General features: G+C 49.4%; 1 protein-coding gene across 1 annotated transcript; it reads left to right on the forward strand.

Annotated features, from left to right (window-relative positions):
• The first annotated feature begins 7,770 nt into the window (after positions 1–7,770).
• Positions 7,771–20,694, forward strand: ipmkb (inositol polyphosphate multikinase b). The gene is made up of 6 exons (XM_080468031.1): positions 7,771–8,053; positions 16,432–16,517; positions 16,889–16,985; positions 17,465–17,637; positions 19,650–19,731; positions 19,880–20,694. Exons 1-6 carry the CDS (start codon positions 7,873–7,875, stop codon positions 20,632–20,634), a joined length of 1,374 nt encoding a protein of 457 aa, XP_080324157.1. The 5' UTR covers positions 7,771–7,872; the 3' UTR covers positions 20,635–20,694.
• The last annotated feature ends 1,371 nt before the right edge of the window (positions 20,695–22,065 follow it).

The following is a 22,065-nucleotide window of genomic DNA, read 5'->3' on the forward strand; positions in this document are numbered from 1 at the left end:
CCATGGAGGAAACCTTTCTCTAATTGGCTCTAGAAAGAGTCCCTTTGCCTTGTTTCCATGGAGACAGAGTTGTTTTCAAAAAGCTCCACTTTGATAGCCATTCTCAAAAAGTTGTGTTTTCAGTGTAAAAGGACGCCAAAAATGCAACGAAAGTTTTGCGTGTTGCCTGGTGGGATATCATTTATTCCTGACTTTTTATTAGAAAATGGAGCTGAAGTTGTCGTTTTCAGCCCGTTTCTTTTCATTTGTTTGGTCAGAACACTCTTGTTTCATCCTGTGTTAGGGAACAGACTGAACACACTTCACGTCACCATAAACACAACCGTTATCTGTTTACTCCTTCCACTTTTTGTGTTTATGGGACTTTAAGCCAATTACAGCGATTCCATCAATTTTCCAACAGATATGTGTAATTGTCACGGCAGGGGGAGACAGGAATGATGCCGTATGTTATAGAACGTACACCTCAGGGACTCTTTGTGTTTCTGGTGTACTTTATGGAGCTCTCGTCATCCAACCACAGCTGGACCTTTAGCTCCTCCCTCTACTGGCAAACAGGCCCGAGACGTGAAGATGTGGCCTGAAGTGGACCTCTGTTGACCTGGGCTGTTTGTCCTGCTCAGACCTGATCACATGTGGTGAGCTGTGAGGTTGAGTGTGAACAAACACCAAACCACTTCCCGAGGTGGTCGGAACCGTCTGATCACTGAGACTTTGTGTGTGAACAGCATGTGTCTGGAATCTGTGGCGGCGGCGGCGCAGGAAAATGTGTCATCGGTGTGCTCCATGTTTTTCTTTAAGAGAATCCGTCGGCCTGACTTTCCTGTTGCGATCGTCACGCTGCCACAACTCGGCGACGGGTAGATCTGTCCAACATGGCCTGCTTCCACTCTTTAAAGCTCAGCCAGTGTCTCTCGCCATGCTGTCCGGACTTATCAAAGGTCTGCAAACTCAGTTTTGGCAAGGTCGTCTCCACAGAAGGACGTCAGAAATAATCTTTTTTTAAACCTTGATTGAGATTGCCATGTATGTTTTTATAAATAAACTGCACAAAACTTGGAAGAGAAGTTTTAATTTCCAAGAAATGTCATTTCATTGATGTATTATTGATGTGTTGATGTCTTAATTTAATAGTGATTACTGTTGGATGCACTTACATATTTTCAATACTATTGCTATCATGTGATAACTTATTAGATTACTCGCAAAAAGTTATTATGATAATGGTTTGAATAACTTATTAGACTATTGGTAAATGATTCAATTATTGGCTTAGATTACATCAAAATAGGCCAAAATGTTACATTACAGTTCATTACAGTGCTGCCTATCAAAAAGACATGATGGAGATAGTGGACATCCCCCCAGGTGCCTCAATGCAAAGTGAACTGTTGGACTGTCCATTGGAGGTGATTTTAAGGCTGGACTGGATGGTCTGGGCCTTATGTTGGACACCTCGATTACAGGCAGTAATCCCATTCTTGCCCCACCATCACAGGTGGCTAGAAAACAACAACAAAGAAAGAGTTTCCAAAAAGGAACCAACTCCAGTCCTCCAAAAAAAAACAGTCCAAAAGCTGCTTTGTTCACAACTGACAACCCATTTACCAGAACGTACAGTGTTGCAAACATATTTGAGACTTTGGCCGATGCTTGTTATGTGCGTTAGGTAGTCACGTGGTCACTTGGTCACGTGGTCACGTGGTTACGTGGTTACATAGTTACGTGGTTACATAGTTATGTGGTTACATAGTTGTGTGGTTACGTGGTTACATAGATACATAGTTGTGTGGTTACGTAGTGACGTGGTTATGTAGTCACATGGTTACGTGGTTACGTGGTTAAGTAGTTACATAGTTGTGTGGTCACGTGGTTATGTAGTTACGTGGTTATGTAGTCACGTGGTTACATGGTTACGTAGTCACGTGGTTACGTGGTTACGTAACTACATAGTTACATAGTTGCATGGTTACGTGGTTAAGTAATTACGTAGTTACATAGTTACGTAGCTACATAGTTACATAGTTGCGTGGTTACGTGGTTACGTGGTTACGTAGTGACGTGGTTATGTAGTTCCGCGGTTACGTGGTTACGCGGTTACGTGGTTATGTAGTGACGTGGTTATGTAGTTACGTGGTTACGCGGTTACGTGGTTATGTAGTGACGTGGTTATGTAGTGACATGGTTATGTGGTTATGTAGTTACGTGGTTACGTGGTTACGTAGTGACGTGGTTATGTAGTTACGTGGTTACGTAGTTACGTGGTTACGTAGTGACGTGGTTTCGTAGTTACGTGGTTATGTAGTTACGTGGTCACGTGGTTACGTGGTTACGTAGTGACGTGGTTATGTAGTTAAGTGGTTACGTGGTTACGTGGTTATGTAGTTACGTGGTTATGTGGTTATGTGGTTATGTGGTTATGTGGTTACGTGGTTACGTGGTTACGTGGTTACAGGGTTGCGTGGTTACGTGGTTATGTGGTTATGTAGTTATGTGGTTACGTGGTTACGTGGTTTATGTGGTTTATGTGGTTATGTGGTTACGTGGTTATGCAGTTACGTGGTTACGTGGTTTATGTGGTTTATGTGGTTATGTGGTTATGTGGTTACATGGTTATGTAGTTACGTGGTTACGTGGTTAATGTGGTTACGTGGTTACGTGGTTACGTGGTTACGTGGTTACGTGTTTATGTGGTTACGTGGTTATGTGTTTACGTGGTTACGTGGTTATGTAGTTACGTGGTTACGTGTTTACGTGGTTATGTCGTTACATGGTTACGTGGTTTATGTGGTTACGTGGTTTATGTGTTTACGTGGTTATGTGTTTACGTGGTTATGTCGTTACGTGGTTACGTGGTTTATGTGGTTACGTGGTTATGTGTTTACGTGGTTACGTGTTTACGTGGTTATGTCGTTACGTGGTTACGTGGTTTATGTGTTTACGTGGTTATGTGTTTACGTGGTTATGTGTTTACGTGGTTATGTAGTTACGTGGTTACGTGGTTTATGTGGTTACGTGGTTACGTGTTTACGTGGTTATGTCGTTACGTGGTTACGTGGTTTATGTGTTTACGTGGTTATGTGTTTACGTGGTTATGTAGTTACGTGGTTACGTGGTTTATGTGGTTACGTGGTTACGCGGTACGTGGTTACGTGGTTGCGCGGTACGTGGTTACGTGGTTACGTGGTTACGTGGTTAGGTGGCTAGGTGGTTATGTGGTTACGTGTTTATGTGGTTACGTGGTTATGTGTTTACGTGGTTACGTGGTTATGTGTTTACGTGGTTATGTGTTTACGTGGTTATGTAGTTACGTGGTTACGTGGTTTATGTGGTTACGTGGTTGCGCGGTACGTGGTTACGTGGTTACGTGGTTACGTGGTTACGTGGTTACGTGGTTACGTGGTTACGTGGTTAGGTGGTTATGTAGACAGGCTGACCTGGATATGTGTGTGTTTGTGACTCCATTCCACCTAGTGCTGTGGGCAAAGTGGGCAACTGCCCAGCGCCCAATCTGTGAAGGGGCTAAGTAGAAATAAACCCGTCTCAGATACGTTGTTGTGGCGCCGCCCCCATATGAGTGCAGGCAAGAGGGTTCTTGTCGGCCACCGATGTTCGCTCAGGGAGTAAAACAAGCCAGGTCCGCCACTGAATGCATCGACTGGCTGAGACACTTTCTGCCAATGGTGAGGACATGTTCTACTGGTTGGTGGAGACCTGGGCGGTTGGTTGGTGGGGATACGTTCTATTGGGTGGTGGGGACATGTTTTACTGGTTGGTGGGAACATGTTCTACTGGTTGGAGGGGACATGTTCTGCTGGTTCGTAGGGACATGTTCTACTGGTTGGTGGGGACATGTTCTTCTTGTTGGTGGGGACATGTTCTACTGGTTGGAGGGGACATGTTCTGCCGATGGTGGGAACATGTTCTGCCAATGTTGGGGACAATTTCTTCTGGTTGGCGGGGACAATTTTCTTCTGGTTGGTGAGGCCATTTTCTACTGGTTGGTGGGGGCATGTTCTGCCGATGGTGGGGACAGGTTCTACTGATTGGTGGGGACAATTTTCTTCTGGTTGGTGGGGACATGTGCTACTGGTTGGTGGGATCATGTTCTGGTTGGTGGGGACATGTTCTATTGTTTGGTGGGGACATTTTCTACTGGTTTGTGGGGACATGATCTACTGGTTGGTGGGGACATGGTCTGGTTGGTGGGGACATGTTCTACTGGTTGGTGGGGACATGTTCTACTGGTTGGTGGGGACATGTTGTACTGATTGGTGGGGACATGTTCTACTGGTTGGTGGGACATGTTCTACTGGTTGGTGGGGACATGTTCTGGTTGGTGGGGACATGTTCTACTGATTGGTGGGGACATGTTCTACTGGTTGGTGGGGACATGTTCTACTGATTGGTGGGTACATGTTCTACTGGTTGGTGGGTACTTGTTCTACTGGTTGGTGGGTACATGTTCTACTGGTTGGTGGGGACATGTTCTACTGGTTGGTGGGTACTTGTTCTACTGGTTGGTGGGGACATGTTCTACTGATTGGTGGGGACATGTTATACTGGTTGGTGGGGACATGTTCTACTGGTTGGTGGGTACTTGTTCTACTGGTTGGTGGGGACATGTTCTACTGATTGGTGGGGACATGTTCTACTGGTTGGTGGGGACATGTTCTACTGATTGGTGGGGACATGTTCTACTGGTTGGTGGGGACATGTTCTGGTTGGTGGGGACATGTTCTACTGATTGGTGGGGACATGTTCTACTGGTTGGTGGGGACATGTTCTGGTTGGTGGGGACATATTCTACTGGTTGGTGGGGACATGTTCTACTGATTGGTGGGGACATGTTCTACTGGTTGGTGGGGACACGGCAGGTGCTAATAGACTGTAGCATTGATATGTGAGGAGAGCAGTGGAGGTTGTGTTTGTGTCTTTACGGCTGAGTGCTGTTGATGTGAGGACCGACTGGCTCAAAACATCTCCATCACTGACGGTGTTTCTCCCTCTGGAGGAAGTGAAGCTGTGTCAAGCTCACAGCAAGATCCCACAGGAAGTTGTGAGGGCTCATCTTCACAACAAAAGCCCGTCACATGTTTGTTCACTAGAATTTAAAGCTGAGTGAAGCTGGCAGAGAGGTGCAAAACAACATTAAAACACGTGAAACACTTTCACAAAATGTGAGACAATTTTACATTCTGGAAAACAATTTTACATATAAAACAAAATGACATTATCATAACACATTTAGTCCTGAAACACTTTTACATTTCAGAAAACAAATGAACAAAACGGCCCCCGTCCAGCTCAGTAGGTAGAGCATGAGACTCTCAATCTCAAGGTAGAGGGTTCATGTCCCACGCCGGGCGCCACCTTCCTGTGGGGTCTCCACCTTCCTGTGGGCTCTCCACCTTCCTGTGGGCTCTCCACCTGCAGGAAGGTTCTTAATGGGTCAATGTGATCTGGGTGACGGTGCTCAGACTGACACCCTCACCACCCGGGAACGGATAAGAGGGAGAAGATGGATGGATGGATGGATGGATGGATGGATGGATGGATGGATGGATGGATGGATGGATGGATGGATGGATGGATGGATGTAAATGAACAGAATTATTAACTTTGAGGGACCAAGACAGAAAGCACCCAAGTCATGTCTTGCCCATTTTTTGGACAACGCGGTTTTGTTGTTGGTGTTGTTCTCCACCATGTTCTCGGGGCGTGGACATGTCTCGCTCACTTTCCCTCTCACTCCGTCACAAGTGGGATTCACTCGCTCCCGTTATCACTCCGCCTCCGGACTTGTGCCCCTCCCTTTCCAGTAGAGATTCTATTTGTAAATTTGTCTCAGATTGTGTAAAAGTGTTTCACGTGTCATATTGTTGTTTTGTACCTCTCGGCCAGCGTACTGAGTAGTAAAGTAATGTGATCGTTACTAACTACTGGTTTGTCAGTGGATAAACATTATATCAAGACTACCCCATGTTGATGTGATTGTGTTGAAGTCAGTGTGTTACAGGATTACTCCGTGTTCACTTCTCATTTCCAGTGACACTCTTCATCTTTACATTTTCCTTTCAGCAAGGTTTTGTGATTACACTGTAATGTTTTGAAAGTGAAGTCTGTTTACACAGAAACTGCAGAAATGCTGCAGGAAGTAACACCTGGTGGGAGTTGAACCTGGAAGTTAAACCTGGGAATTTAACCTTGGAGTTAAACTTGAGAGTTAAACCTGGGAGTTAAACTTGGGAGTAGAACCTGGGAGTTAAACCTGGGAGGTGAACCTGGGAGTAAAACCTGGGAGTTAAACCTGGGAGTTAAACCTGGGAGGTGAACCTGGGAGTAAAACCTGGGAGTAGAACCTGGGAGTTAAACCTGGGGATTTAACCTTGGAGTTAAACTTGGGAGTAGAACTTGGGAGTTAAACCTGGGAGTAGAACCTGGGAGTAAAACCTGAGAGGTGAACCTGGGAGTAGAACTTTGGAGTTAAACCTGGGAGGTGAACCTGGGAGTAGAACTTGGCAATTAAACCTGGGAGTTAAACCAGGGAGGTGAACCTGAGAAATAAAAGGTGGGAGATAAACCTGGGAGGTGAACCTGGGAGTAGAACTTGGCAATTAAACCTGGGAGTTAAACCAGGGAGGTGAACCTGAGAGTTAAACCTGGGAGTAGAACTTGGGAGTTAAACCAGGGTGGTGAACCTGGGAGTTAAACCTGGGAGTAGAACTTGGGAGTTAAACCAGGGGGGTGAACCTGGGAGTAGAACTTGGGAGTTAAACCTGGGAGTAGAACCTGGGAGTAGAACCTGGGAGTAAAACCTGGGAGTTAAACCTGGGAGGTTAACCTGGGAGTAGAACTTGGGAGTTAAACATGGGAGTTAAACCTGGAAGTAGAACCTGGGAGTTAAACCTGGAAGTTAAACCTGGGAATTTAACCTTGGAGTTAAACTTGAGAGTTAAACCTGGGAGTTGAACCTTGGAGTTAAACCTGGGAGTAGAACGTGGGAGTTAAACCTGGGAGTAGAACCTGGGAGTAAAACCTGGGAGGTGAACCTGGGAGGTGAACCTGGGAGTAGAACTTGGCAATTAAACCTGGGAGTTAAACCAGGGAGGTGAACCTGAGAGTTAAACCTGGGAGTTAAACCTGGGAGTAGAACTTGGGAGTTAAACCAGGGAGGTGAACCTGGGAGGTGAACCTGGGAGTTAAACCTGGGAGGTGAACCTGGGAGGTGAACCTGGGAGTAGAACTTGGGAGTTAAACCTGGGAGTAGAACCTGGGAGTTAAACCTGGGAGGTGAACCTGGGCGTAAAACCTGGGAGTTAAACCTGGGAGGTGAACCTGGGAGTAGAACTTGGGAGTTAAACATGGGAGTTAAACCTGGGAGTAGAACCTGGGAGGTGGACCTGGGAGTTAAACCTGGGAGTTAAACCTGGTTGAACCAGGGATTGGAATCTCGGGACTCGCCAGAAGGAGGTTTTACAGTGAAGGTTGCGGGCGGAAGTAGCGTCACGTGTGTGGATGCGTTACGTAGCAGGAAGTGGGATGTGGTCAGGATGTATTTATGCTGCTGTTCTCGATATGAACGCCACTGAATCCGCGCTCCCGTTGGAGCGCCTCACCTCCGCACGCTGCACGGCTCCCTGCGGGTTTTCTGACCGTTGTGGTGGTTGTTGTCGGGGGCGGAAGCCAGCGTCCGGGGCCAGGGCTGCCAGGGCTGCCGCCGCTCCGGAGCGCTCCCCCCGCCGCCGGCCGCCCGCCGCCGGCCCGGGAGCCTGAGTGCGGGTCGGAGGCTGCTCTTACGTAACCGCAGCATCGATGCAGCTCCGCTCCAGGAACCGGTGACTTCCGTCGGATGAAGACGCTTTACAGCATATGTCCACAGCTCCGCATCGACTGATGATGGAGTCGTCCCTGGCGCTGGACCGCCTGGAGCTGAGCCCCGACCCCGGCCCCGTGCGGCTCCCAGTCGGCCCGCGGGCCCCGGCTCACCTGGACGGCTGCGTCCCGCTTTCGCACCAGGTGGCCGGACACAAGTACGGAGTGGACAAAGTGGGTGAGTCACACACACACACACACACACACACACACACACACACACACACACACACACACACACACTCACACTCACACACACACACATTTAATTACAATTTGTTAAAGTGTTTATTCCTTTTATATGAGGGTTTAGAAATGGGCTTGCTGGGAATCCGGTCTGGCTGATGTTGAGCAGCTGCAGTGAAGAAGAACCATCTCTCACTGTAAAGAGGTTCTAGTGTTTCCTGAGAACCTCAGTCCTGCTCTTTACCTCTGCCTCTCTTCTCTTCTCTTCTCAAACACAGTTCTAAACGCGAGAGGAGCCTTGTGGCTGGACAAATGAACCCGTTGAGCCTAACTCCTCCACACCTCCTCATTATGATGGACAGTTAATCATTCTCATGTTTTCAGAGTTCTCCACCACAGAAGACTCACATTCTGCTTCTCAGAGGTCACAACTTGTTTCTATGCCCCAAATAATGTTTCAAAACTATTCAACTTTAACAGTGTGAATGCAGTTTTTCACTATAATAGTGGTTTCACTAATCTACCAAAATAATCTGTACTTTAGAATATCAGTGAATGAATGTGCTGAACATTCTGTGGGCAGATCAGACATGAAGCTGCTCCATCTGTTACTACGTCTTCTTCTTGTTAGAATGCTGTGTGTTGATAATGTCTAACTATTGGTGAGCCGAGTCCAGCCGTGTCCCTTGGGGATTATATCACCAGATTATTCTGTGTACAAGGCCACTTCATGTAAATACATTGATGGAGCTTTGAAGTAGACATGAGATTAGAGTCTGAGAGAATAGAAGAGCAACACACGAGTTGATAAGAGACGACCAGTGAATCAAATAGTTAATAGAGGGAGGTGGTGATGACATGTCAGAGTTTCAGAGCCACTGGGGGGAGGGAGGGGGGGTGATCAGGAGGGGGATTTATTTTGTCATCAAGCACTTTGAGACAGAAGTTTCAATGTGGAGAGTAAAGGTGTCGTCTGGTCCTCTGAGGAGAGCGACGCTGTTGTTGGTGGACTGCTCTGATGAAGTGAGTCGCCGTGCAGAGGAGGAGTGAACACTCCTGTCATATGTTGGTGATGAATTTGTGTTGCTCACTATGTTTCTCAGCAGGGCAGGATAGATGTGAGCATTCAGACTGAGGCCGCGTAACATTTCAAACTTGTTGTTTGAGGCTGACGTGTTGAGCTGCTGTAATGAACATCCAGCTCCAGTGGGGTGACGGTCACTCACCAGGGCTAAGACCATGAAGACATGGCGGGTTTGACGTCTTTGTGTGAGTTTTGACTTCACCAGGGACGATCTGGAGCACAAGACGGTTCACTCCCTCACAAATGGACTTCGGTAACACAGAAACCTGCAGGAACACACTGATCCTGCAGATCCTGGAATAAAGAGGTGGAGTCTCTGAAGTTTGAAGACAAACATTTATAAGTCCAGTGAAACATCCGTGTACACAGCAGAGTGATAGTGCTGCTGGCTTTTACTGCCTCACGCCGTTCACTCTGGGACATGAACACGCCTCCTGTTTGACATTCGTATGGAACTGCTGTGGCCCAGTGACGCCCACGCATCAGCTCCTGTGATTGGATGAAAATACATCGAGGCTCTGTGGTCCTGTTGGGCTCCCAGTCCAGTCAGGACCGCTGCAGCGGCGGCACAACGAGCTGGCAGAACCAGCGCATGTTGGTGGTGAAAGGATTCGTCCACATCAGACATGTCTTACTCCGCTGACTCCTCCGCCGCCTTGATACCACATTCAAAACGTTTTGTGTTTATATGTTCAGGTTCTGAAGACGATGCCCGTTTCCATGGAAACAAAAATGCTGAACACGTCAGCATTGTGGTTGTCAGTAGTATGAAAGAAAAAACCATGGATGTCGCTCGTTGCGATGTGTACCTGCTTGTGACATTGTTGATGGATGAAATCATGGAGTATTTGGGTTTTATTGAGGGTCTTTCATTAGTACACTGCGCAGTATCGGACCCGACTCTGGTATCGGACCCGACTCTGGTATCGGACCCGACTCTGGTATCGGACCCGACTCCGGTATCGGACCCAACTCTGGTATTGGTGCATCTGTAGAAATGAGTGACCAGGAACATGATGCTGACGATGATGTTTGGCGATGGTCCGGGCCTGGAGACGGGCCGTGGTCGGGGTTCCTGAGCTCCGGGACACACAGTGGACGTGTGGCGCTGCTTTTCACTGACATGTCCCTCCTGCCCTGTCATGGTTTCTGATGCTGAATCATGGTTTGGGCCTGATGATTCCACAGTTGGAACTTTATCTATGAACTGTTTCTTCTTGTTTGAGCGTGTGACTTTGGTAACGTGTCGTTTGTGTGCAGATTATCATGAAAATAACAAACCATTGTGTCGTGACTTGGCGTTCGTGGGTGGTGGTGCAATCCTCTTTCACTGCCTCATGACATGAGCACGCCTGCTTTTATTACCAATCTACCTATAGTGCAAACACACGTGAGCAGGTACATTGGTTGTTTCGGCGCTGAGGGGCGTGGAGGGCGAGGGACATCTGCACTGTGTCCAACTCATAAAGGGAAGCAGCAGTGTAAACATGTTTCACCCGCGGGACGATTTTACAAAACATTAAAATATCAGTGTTCTCTAACCGAGGAACATTCATGGTATCTTCAGTGAAAACAAGCATTCCCAGGATCTACTGGTATTATGATTATGATTATTATTCTTGCACTGGCTGTGGTGTCATGAAGACACAGTCATGATGTGTGTTTCAGCTGCCAGGCCGCCACGGAACCACAGCTTTCAGAACGTTCTCTCAGCTCACAATCTTTGTCACAAAGTTGCGGCTGCAGTCGCCCCGAGCACCACTATGGTGTAAATGGACACAATCAAAGATTTGTGTTTTCACCTGAAAATGTTCTGTGAACTGAACTGGAGTCAAAAAGGGAACCAGAGCGTTTCACAATGAAATGTTGAAAACACCATGAGATTAATGAGGATTAGTATTATCATCCACACTCGGCGTTCTTCACATTTTATTAGAACCTTCATAATGGAGGAACTGAATAAGATCAAATAATCAAAAGCTTTCTAGTCGCCAGTTTCCAGCTCGTTGTCCAGCCCTGCTCTCTCGCTCCACCCGGCTCTCTACACCCTCCATCTCCCTCACGCCCTCCTCCTCTACACCCTCCATCTCCCTCACGCCCTCCTCCTCTACACACTCCATCTCCCTCACACCCTCCTCCATCTCCCTCACACCCTCCTCCATCTCCCTCACACCCTCCTCCTCTACACCCTCCATCTCCCTCACACCCTCCTCCTCTACACCCTCCATCTCCCTCACGCCCTCCTCCTCTACACCCTCCATCTCCCTCACGCCCTCCTCCTCTACACCCTCCATCTCCCTCACGCCCTCCTCCTCTACACCCTCCATCTCCCTCACGCCCTCCTCCTCTACACCCTCCATCTCCCTCACGCCCTCCTCCTCTACACCCTCCATCTCCCTCACGCCCTCCTCCTCTACACCCTCCATCTCCCTCACGCCCTCCTCCTCTACACCCTCCATCTCCCTCACGCACTCCTCCTCTACACCCTCCATCTCCCTCACACACTCCTCCTCTACACCCTCCATCTCCCTCACACACTCCTCCTCTACACCCTCCATCTCCTCTACACACTCCTCCTCTACACCCTCCATCTCCTCTACACCCTCCATCTCCATCACACACTCCTCCTCTACACACACCTCCTCTACACCCTCCATCTCCATCACACACTCCTCCTCTACACACACCTCCTCTACACCCTCCATCTCCCTCACACACTCCTCCTCTACACCCTCCATCTCCTCTACACACTCCTCCTCTACACCCTCCATCTCCTCTACACACTCCTCCTCTACACCCTCCATCTCCATCACACACTCCTCCTCTACACACACCTCCTCTACACCCTCCATCTCCATCACACACTCCTCCTCTACACACACCTCCTCTACACCCTCCATCTCCATCACACACTCCTCCTCTACACCCTCCATCTCCTCTACACACTCCTCCTCTACACCCTCCATCTCCCTCCTCTACACACACCTCCTCTACACCCTCCATCTCCTCTACACACTCCTCCTCTACACCCTCCATCTCCCTCACACACTCCTCCTCTACACCCTCCATCTCCTCTACACCCTCCATCTCCCTCACACACTCCTCCTCTACACCCTCCATCTCCCTCACACACTCCTCCTCTACACACTCCTCCTCTACACCCTCCATCTCCCTCACACACTCCTCCTCTACACCCTCCATCTCCTCTACACCCTCCATCTCCTCTACACACTCCTCCTCTACACCTTCCATCTCCCTCACGCCCTCCTCCTCTACACCCTCCATCTCCCTCACGCCCTCCTCCTCTACACCCTCCATCTCCCTCACGCCCTCCTCCTCTACACCCTCCATCTCCCTCACACACTCCTCCTCTACACCCTCCATCTCCCTCACACACTCCTCCTCTACACCCTCCATCTCCATCACACACTCCTCCTCTACACCCTCCATCTCCATCACACACTCCTCCTCTACACACACCTCCTCTACACCCTCCATCTCCATCACACACTCCTCCTCTACACCCTCCATCTCCTCTACACACTCCTCCTCTACACCCTCCATCTCCCTCACACACTCCTCCTCTACACCCTCCATCTCCTCTACACACTCCTCCTCTACACCCTCCATCTCCTCTACACCCTCCATCTCCATCACACACTCCTCCTCTACACCCTCCATCTCCTCTACACACTCCTCCTCTACACCCTCCATCTCCTCTACACCCTCCATCTCCATCACACACTCCTCCTCTACACACACCTCCTCTACACCCTCCATCTCCATCACACACTCCTCCTCTACACACACCTCCTCTACACCCTCCATCTCCATCACACACTCCTCCTCTACACCCTCCATCTCCTCTACACACTCCTCCTCTACACCCTCCATCTCCCTCACACCCTCCATCTCCTCTATACCCTCCATCTCCTCTACACCCTCCATCTCCCTCACACACTCCTCCTCTACACCCTCCATCTCCCTCACACACTCCTCCTCTACACCCTCCATCTCCCTCACACACTCCTCCTCTACACCCTCCATCTCCTCTACACCCTCCATCTCCTCTACACACTCCTCCTCTACACCCTCCATCTCCCTCACACACTCCTCCTCTACACCCTCCATCTCCTCTACACCCTCCATCTCCCTCACACACTCCTCCTCTACACCCTCCATCTCCTCTACACACTCCTCCTCTACACCCTCCATCTCCCTCACACACTCCTCCTCTACACCCTCCATCTCCTCTACACACTCCTCCTCTACACCCTCCATCTCCTCTACACACTCCTCCTCTACACCCTCCATCTCCCTCACACACTCCTCCTCTACACCCTCCAGTTTGCATGTTTCCTCCCGGTACTCTGGTTCCCTCTCACAGTCCGAACAACGTTCACCCGGGGGCCTATGAGCAAGACCCTCGGTGCCCTGGAAGCCGGTCTTCACCTACTGACCTCGATTATTTAATGGAAACTACATTCAACATTTCATTTGACTTGAACAGATAAAAGTCTGAAGCATGTTGGTTGTTTCCCGTCCTGAAGAGGTCTGGGTGAGGGAGGGACCTTCAGCGAGGGGCGTGGGGCGACGCTGGGCGGGGGGCGAGGGGTGGCGTGGGGCGACGCGGCACGTGGGGCGACGCTGGGCGGGGGGCGGCGCTGGGCGGGGGGCGGCGCCGGGCGAGCAGGTTCTCAAACGTCTGCAGACCTGGTGACGGCTCAGAGCAGCTCAGCTTCACCATCACCATCAGTGTGTGGTGAAAGGAGGCAGTCCTGCATGTAGTCTCACTCTTTATTGTTGAAAGTTCACCGCAGGTTTTCCTGGCGGTGTAGGTTACCATGGTGATCTGCTCCGGTTACCGGCAGGCCACCTTTGTTTCCCTGGCCTCCACAGGCCTCTCGTCTCTTTAGAAGAACAGCATCAACATTCACTGAAAAAGCAAAGGGCCATTCATGAAATTCACTGGGTTCCACATTTCAACTCTTTTCTAAACTTCATTGGCTGATCCTCCAACTAATTCTTATTGATTAACTTCTTAATTGATCTGTCGTGGAAATGATTTGTCTGTGTTAAACCAATCTTTTTAATGTTTAACCTTAATGGTACATGCTGCTGCCGTGGCTCCTACTGTTTGACAGAAGCTGATCTTTGTGCTGGACTTGCATGATGGCATGAAATGACCCGATCATCTGTAGATGTTTGGGTGGTGTTAGAGGTGGAGCTGCTCGATATTTCCCTGATTTATTGATGAAATATCACCAAAAGTCAGATGTAACAAATAAATGATGTTTCTATGCAGTGTGTGTTAAAAATGACTGGTCATCTGGTGTCACATCTGTAACTGATACATCCTGAAAGTCAAATTGAGGCTGGAGCACGACTCTGGCAGTAATAATAATAATAATAATGGCTGGGGTTTATATAGCCCTTTTTTCGCTGACTCAAAGCGCGTCCAGAGACTATGATTCATTCATACCAGTCCCACCAGTGATGCTGCCAACGGCCCCTCCAACCACCACCAACATCGTTGCACCATTCATACAAGGCAATGTGGGTAAAGTGCCTTGCCCAAGGACACAATGACTTTTTGATAGAGTGGGATTCGAACTGCCAACCCTCTGGTTATTGGACGACCGACTCTACCACTGAGCCAGGCGTGTCTTAATCTAAAAATGGTGATATGTGCATCATTTTGGTCACTTTGACACTTTCAAAGTGATTTTAGATTATCAGTGTTGATTTAAATCTAAAAAGTGAAATTAATTAAAACATACTAAAATGGCTGTGAAGGATTTGAGTCTGATATACCTCAGTCTGTTGTTGGGATTATGGGCGTCTGTTGTTGGGATTACTTGTTGTTGCCACAGCGAGCAGAAAATGAATCCACATGTTCCAGTCTGCCTGGATGAGGAAACCACCTCGGTCCTTCTGGATCTGGACATTTGGACTCGTTCAAGATCCATCGATGAAAACAGAGAAACTTCAGCGTCACGTTGCGTCTTATTGATCGTGGTTCTCAACATGAACGCGTCTCATGAACATCCTGCAGGGTTCAGGTCAGGTGTTTCTGGGATTGGTTTTTTTTTCTTATCAGCTTTTTGGTGTCTGAGTAACACACACACACACACACACACACTCCGGTAGAATTCAGCAGTACACACACTGTGACATCATCCCCGAGTAGGAGAGGACATGTTTGGTTGGCGTCCTCCACATTCCTCAGCGGCATCATTAAACACCATTGGCGTTGTGAATAAATGAAGTCGATGAGTTATGATGGAGGAAACGTTCTCATTGTCTGAGCGTGTGCATGAGCGGCGTTTCCACCATCGAAACGGATACGCAAACAAAGTTCCCCCTCAGTAGCCGTTTTCAAAAACGGCTACTGAGGGGGAACACTCAGTACCCTACTCAGTAGGGGGAACACACCAAGGTTTAGCCTTTTCACTTGAACTTGTGGCGTCAAGAGGCGAGGGTCAGATGTGGAGTTTGTAGAAAGTTAAAGAAAAGCAGAAGTGGCTGAGCTCACACGCTAACACCCTCACACGCTAACACCCTCACACCCTCACACCCTCACACGCTAACACCCTCACACGCTAACACCCTCACACGCTAACACCCTCACACGCTAACATGCTAACACCCTCACACGCTAACACCCTCACACGCTAACACCCTCACACCCTCACACGCTAACACCCTCACACGCTAACACCCTCACACCCTCACACGCTAACACCCTCACACGCTAACACCCTCACACGCTAACACCCTCACACGCTAACACCCTCACACGCTAACATGCTAACACCCTCACACGCTAACACCCTCACACCCTCACACGCTAACACCCTCACACGCTAACACGCTAACACCCTCACACGCTAACACGCTAACACCCTCACACGCTAACACCCTCACACGCTAACACCCTCACACGCTAACACCCTCACACGCTAACATGCTAACACCCTCACACGCTAACACCCTCACACGCTAACACCCTCACACTCTAAGACCCTCACACGCTAAGACGCTAACACCCTCACACGCTAACACGTTAACACGTTCACAGCCATCATCAGTCCCCCTGTCAAAACGTCTTATCTGTGTTGGTTTAAGTCTCTTATCTGGAGGACAGATTTCATCCAGTTCCTCCTCAACCTCCTGTCTGTCAGCTCCACCTCCTCTTCCTCTTCCTCCTCTTCACCTTCTCCACCTCCTCACCCTCTTCCTCCTCTTCACCTTCTCCTCCTCAGTCTGTTTTGTGTTGGTTGCAGGCATCCTGCAGCATCCAGATGGAACGGTCCTGAAGCAGCTTCAGCCTCCACCCAGAGGACCACGAGAGAGGGACTTTTACAGCACGGTAACACACACACACACACACACACACACACTGTGTTTCAAACCTGAGCTGTGAGACCATGAACACCTCGAGGATGAATTTCAAAACCAGATTCACTTTGTTTTGTCCACAAATTGCCTGATAACATTCAAATGTTTTTCTAAAACAACACTAACAGAACTAAAACTAACAACAGCATCGACTAGTGGCCCAACATGATAACTACATTGTTTTCCTCATTTCTGCCATTTCTGTGGAAACGGACACCGTTTTAATAACATTGCCGTGGAAACAGAAAACCTTTCTGAAATGAAAACTCTAACGATGCGTTTTCACTTGAACTGTGTAAATGAGGACAAGACAGTGTGAAGACTGAACTGTGTGTCTTCTAGGTGTATGCAGAAGACTGCAGTGACCCCCGTCTTCTGGACCTCCAGAACCACCTGCCCAAATACTACGGCACCTGGTCGTCTCCGGAAAGCCCCAACGGTGAGAGGACCCCAAAGGCCTTCCCATGCTCTCCGCAGGGCTGGTCTGCAGACTGCCGGGCCGCCGGTGCTACATGTTTGTATCTATACTTCACTCTGGGTTCACTTCCTTAAGGTTCCATAACGTAACGATCCTGAAAATATCTCCACTTCTGCTGCCCGGCGTTCTCCACCTTTCCTCAAGTAGTTCATGTCTCACTTCAGGAGTTCTGAGGCAACTTCTGAGCATGGCCACAATTGTGTGCACTCCGCGGACATTGGTAGCATGAAGGGGCCCTATCAGTGAAGGGGGGGGAGGACTGACGGGTACCGACGGGTACTGGTACTGACATGTACTGGTATTGACTGGGTGACGACCAGGACTGACTGGTACTAAATGGTACCAACTAGTACTGACGGGTACCGACGGGCACTGGTACTGACTGGTACTGACTGGTACTTGTACTGGTACTGATGCTGGGTTTGTGTCCTGGCCTCCAGAGCTCTACCTGAAGCTGGAGGACGTGACGCGGCGCTTCGTGAAGCCGTGCATCATGGACGTGAAGTTGGGCCGCCGCAGCTACGACCCGTTCGCCTCGCAGGAGAAGAGGGAGCAGCAGATCCGGAAATATCCACAGATGGAGGAGATGGGCTTCCTGGTGCTCGGCATGAGGGTGAGATGTTACTGATCACAACTCTTTCAATAGCCCTGGTCTTTTCACATCAAATACCCTTTACACACATACTTTAGATACTTTAGGCCCCGTTTACACGACAACAAATACGAGTGTATCTGTATTCTTCACTTCTGGGGGTTCTGTTTACACGACCCCAGTGTTCTGATCCACTGTATCTGGAGGTGGAAAGATTCTGTCACCATCACTATTCCCTCCTGCAGAGACGGATGGAGGCGGAGCCTGTTACTGCCCCCCCCCCATCCAGTTGTAAACAAACATGGCCGACCCGTAGTGGTTTGACCCATATTCTAGTTTTATCCTCCAGATCAGTAGTTTAATAGTTGAGACTCTCCCTGATATCATCCGATGTGTCATCAGTCCATACGGATGTCAGGTTCTCTCCATTTTCTTCACCTTTATAGTGTTTTGTTCTCTGCACACGTCTGTGTAGTTTCATTACAAAATCAAGCAACAGCGCCCTCCAGTGGCCCGGCAGACTAACTACATCGTTGTCTCTGTGTCCGCTGCTGCAGTGGAAACACTCCTTTTTTTAAGGGATTAGGTGTTGTCAGGTGAAACGTTGTCGTGGAAACGGGGCTTTAGATACTTGGCACATGAGGGTAAAGGTGTTTTAACTTCAGTTGGAGCTCTCGACAACTTTCCTCAAGGGTGGGGTTCAGGGGTTTCCACCAGGGACTGATCAAGTATTTCTGATCTTAAAAAACACCAAACAGTATTCCTTCTAGTTCTTCATTTTGTAGAATTAAATGTGATAGAGTAGTAAATGTAAAATATCAAATGCATGCGTTGTCTCTCAATTGTCCACCTCCCCTGTGCGCATGTTGGAGTGTCCTTGAGCAAGACTGAACCTCAAACTGCCTCCAGGGGACGAACCAGCCTTGCATGGCCGCGCCTCCACTGGAGTGTGGATGTGATGAACAGTGTAGAGCGCTGAGTGATGAGTGAGACGGTTTGATGGAAGTGAAATGAAGATCAGCTCTCAGGGGGGGAAGATGACGACGATCTTTGAACTGGTTAAAAGCTTTGTGAGCAGGTCAAAGGTCAGAAGCTGCAGCTTGTTTCTGTGTTGTGAGGTCGATGAGGTGTATTTGCAGCTGTGGGCCAATAAATGGAGCCAGTAGGACACAGATTAACAGGTTTTACCATTTCACTTCCAACAAAACGAGTTTAAAGGAGCCATATTTATAGTTTTACGAGAAAATCCACTGAAAAATATCTGCTAGAGGGTTTTGCTGTTTTCCTCTTTTAGCCATTTTGCGTTTCAACATGGTTGTGGAGTGTCACTATAATGCTTGTGTTTCTGAGCACATGTCAAAGGAGATGAGTGAAATAGGTGAGCAGACTTATCTTCTATCACAGGACACCACAGAGAGAAGAACACTCCCACAGTTAATTTACACAACTTCAACACAGGTTTTTATACTGTTGGAAGAAACCAGAGCACATAAAGGAAAAACCATGTTAACCATGTGAAGTGTCCACAGACGGACCTGGACTCCGACCTGTGCAGCTTCTGCTCCTCTTCACGTATGGAGCCAATGGTCAGAACTGGCCCGCACTAGGCTCCAATCTGGCTAAACCACTAGGAGAATAGGAAAGAATTCAAGATAAAACATAGATTATCTTTGAAGCAATGATGTCCAGAGTTTGGACTGGACACTGAGACCAGCTGAGACGTGGTGAGACGTGGTGAAGCCACCATGACAGCAGCTCCCTGGTTCCTATCAAACAGCCTCAGAGCCACGCTGTCAGGGGGAGTCTGGGAAAAGTCCCACAATGCAACAGGAGACCTTTCTGGAGGTTTCACTAAATGATCCTCATGTAGAGACTGGAGTCACTGTCAAGGCAATTAATTACATGAACAATCAGAAAAACTGCTGATTTAGAGAAACCACAGCTCCTCATTTACAAATAATTAATTAATTATAACCTGCCTTGTGTTTAAGGTGGACGGAGGTATATAACCGGCTGCTGTCTCTGTGTTGCAGGTGTATAAGGTGGACAGTGACTCCTTTGAGTCCTACGACCAGCACTATGGTCGGGGACTGGTGAAGGACACGGTTAAAGACGGTACGTGTGTTTTCAGCTTTTTTGTGTCCCTGATAATCGCAGTGTTTTTTAATCAGCTGATCAATCAGCAAGGCACTGGTGAAATCTAGTGGAGAGCCTCACATCCTTGTGTCCTGTTCCCCCCTCTAACCATGCCCCCCCCCCACAGGTCTGGCCCAGTTCTTCCATAATGGCGTTGGTCTGAGGAAGGACGCCGTGTCGTCCAGCATCCGCAGAGTGGGCCAGATCCTCCAGTGGTTTGAGTCCCAGCAGCAGCTGGCCTTCTACGCCAGCTCGCTCCTGTTCGTGTACGAGGGTCTGCCCTGCTCGTCGTACTCGCCGTCCCTGTCCTCGCTCCTCAGCAGCTCCTCCATCAGCTCCAGTGAGGACGGAAGAGCGCGGCAGGAAGCATCCCAGGAAGCGGAAGTGGCGGAGTACAACAACAACAACATCCACCTGGCTGGGCCCTGGGACTACAGCCCTCCAACCATCAACACCAACCACAGGAAGGGCTGTGCCAAGAGCTGTCGCCATGGCAACGGTGGAGCCACCGCCACGGAGGAGACGGCCAGCTCGGACCCTGCAGACAACATCTCAGCCCTGTGCCAAGAAGACAACTCGGCCTGGAAACGAACCGGAGAGCCGCAACAGGCTCCCAACGGAAATGGAAACAAGCCCCACCTGGAAGGACGGGTGGAGGGGGAGGGCGGGAGGGGGGGGGAGCTTCAGGAGGAGCAGGTGAAAGGAAGAGCAGGTGATGCAGCAGAAGATGCAGAGGTTGAAGTCCGAATGATCGACTTTGCTCACGTCTTCCCGAGCGAGAGCCACGATCACGGCTACATCTACGGACTGAAACACCTGCTGATGGTGCTGGAGCAGATCCTGTGTGATGCTGCCTCCAGCCCCGCCCCCTCCTGTCTCTGACTCCGCCCTCACTCAAACTGACTCCACCTCTCAGAGGATGAGCGAACAGGACGAGGCTGAAAACAACTATCATCTCGTGTGTGTGTGTGTGTGTGTGTGTGTGTGTGTGTGTGTGTGTGTGTGTGTGTGTGTGTGTGTGTGTGTGTGTGTGTGTGTGTGTGTGTGTGTGTGTGTGTGTGTTGCACTAATTAGTCCATGAAGGCATTTTAACCCTGAACTCAGATGCACCGTCCTCAGCTGACGCCTTCATCATCCTCCTCTTCCTCTCCGGTCGGACGAAGGTTTTTATTAAAAGGTATGATGGGTGGAGGCTGACGGGAGGAGCAGCAGCAGCACATTCCCCCATCAGTTTGTGTCGAAGCCTCCAGTTGGTGAAAAAACGCTAAAAGCTGCAGAAATCAGTTTCCAATAGTTTCAGTAAAAAACCTCATCAAATGTGAAAATGTTGAAGACGAACTCAATACTGAGATGTTGAGGGTGGAGGAGACGGAGGTGGAGGTGATGGAGGACTCAGCTGAGGATGGAGACGTTTCAGTGGGTGGTGTGAACCTGCTCCAGGTTTGTAACTCAGGTATCTCCAGGTGTCGGGGTCAGTACTGGTCCTGCTTCTTCTGTGGGCATTGATCAATCCTTCTGTTTTTGACCTTTGACCTTCTCTCCTTGTGTGAGTCCAGCATGTGCTCTCTGCTCTGTGCTCTCTGCTCTGTGCCCTCTCTGCTCTGTGCTCTCTCTACTCTGTGCTCTCTCTGCTCTGTGCCCTCTCTGCTCTGCTCTCTCTACTCTGTGCCCTCTCTGCTCTCTCTGCTCTGTGCCCTCTCTGCTCTGTGCCCTCTCTGCTCTGTGCCCTCTCTGCTCTGCTCTGTGCTCTTTCTGCTCTGCTCTCTCTACTCTGTGCTCTCTGTGCTCTCTCTGCTCTGTGCTCTCTCTGCTCTGTGCTCTCTGCTCCACTTCCTGTTGTTCCTTCAGTTTTTAACCTCATGAGATGAGTCTCTGCTCTCATCGCTTCTCATTTGAACTTATTCTCACGGAAAATTAAGATCTGGGTAAGAATTGGAAAAGCAGCCATATTGTTTTGAGGGGTGGAGGGTGGGGGGAGGGGGTGTACTCGATGTGAAACAATGGAAGCCAGCGACCGACTGAAGCAGGACAGAAAGGTTCCTGGTTCCTCCTGTTGCTGCAGACGAGCAGAAACTTCTGGAAGTTCTGGTCTGAGATTCTCCACCAGACTTTTAATCCACCCAGTGGGAGGACTCCTGCTCTCTGCCTGGTGGAGGACCCCTGCTCCCGGCGTAGTGGAGGACCCCGGCGTAGTGGAGGACTCCTGCTCTCGGCATGGTGGAGGACCCTTGCTCCCGGTGTGGTGGAGGACTCCTGCTCCCGGCGTAGTGGAGGACTCCTGCTCCCGGCGTAGTGGAGGACCCCGGCGTAGTG

The sequence above is a fragment of the Lipophrys pholis genome (genome assembly GCF_963383615.2).
Source record: "Lipophrys pholis genome assembly, chromosome: 1".
Classification (NCBI taxonomy): Eukaryota; Metazoa; Chordata; class Actinopteri; order Blenniiformes; family Blenniidae; genus Lipophrys; species Lipophrys pholis.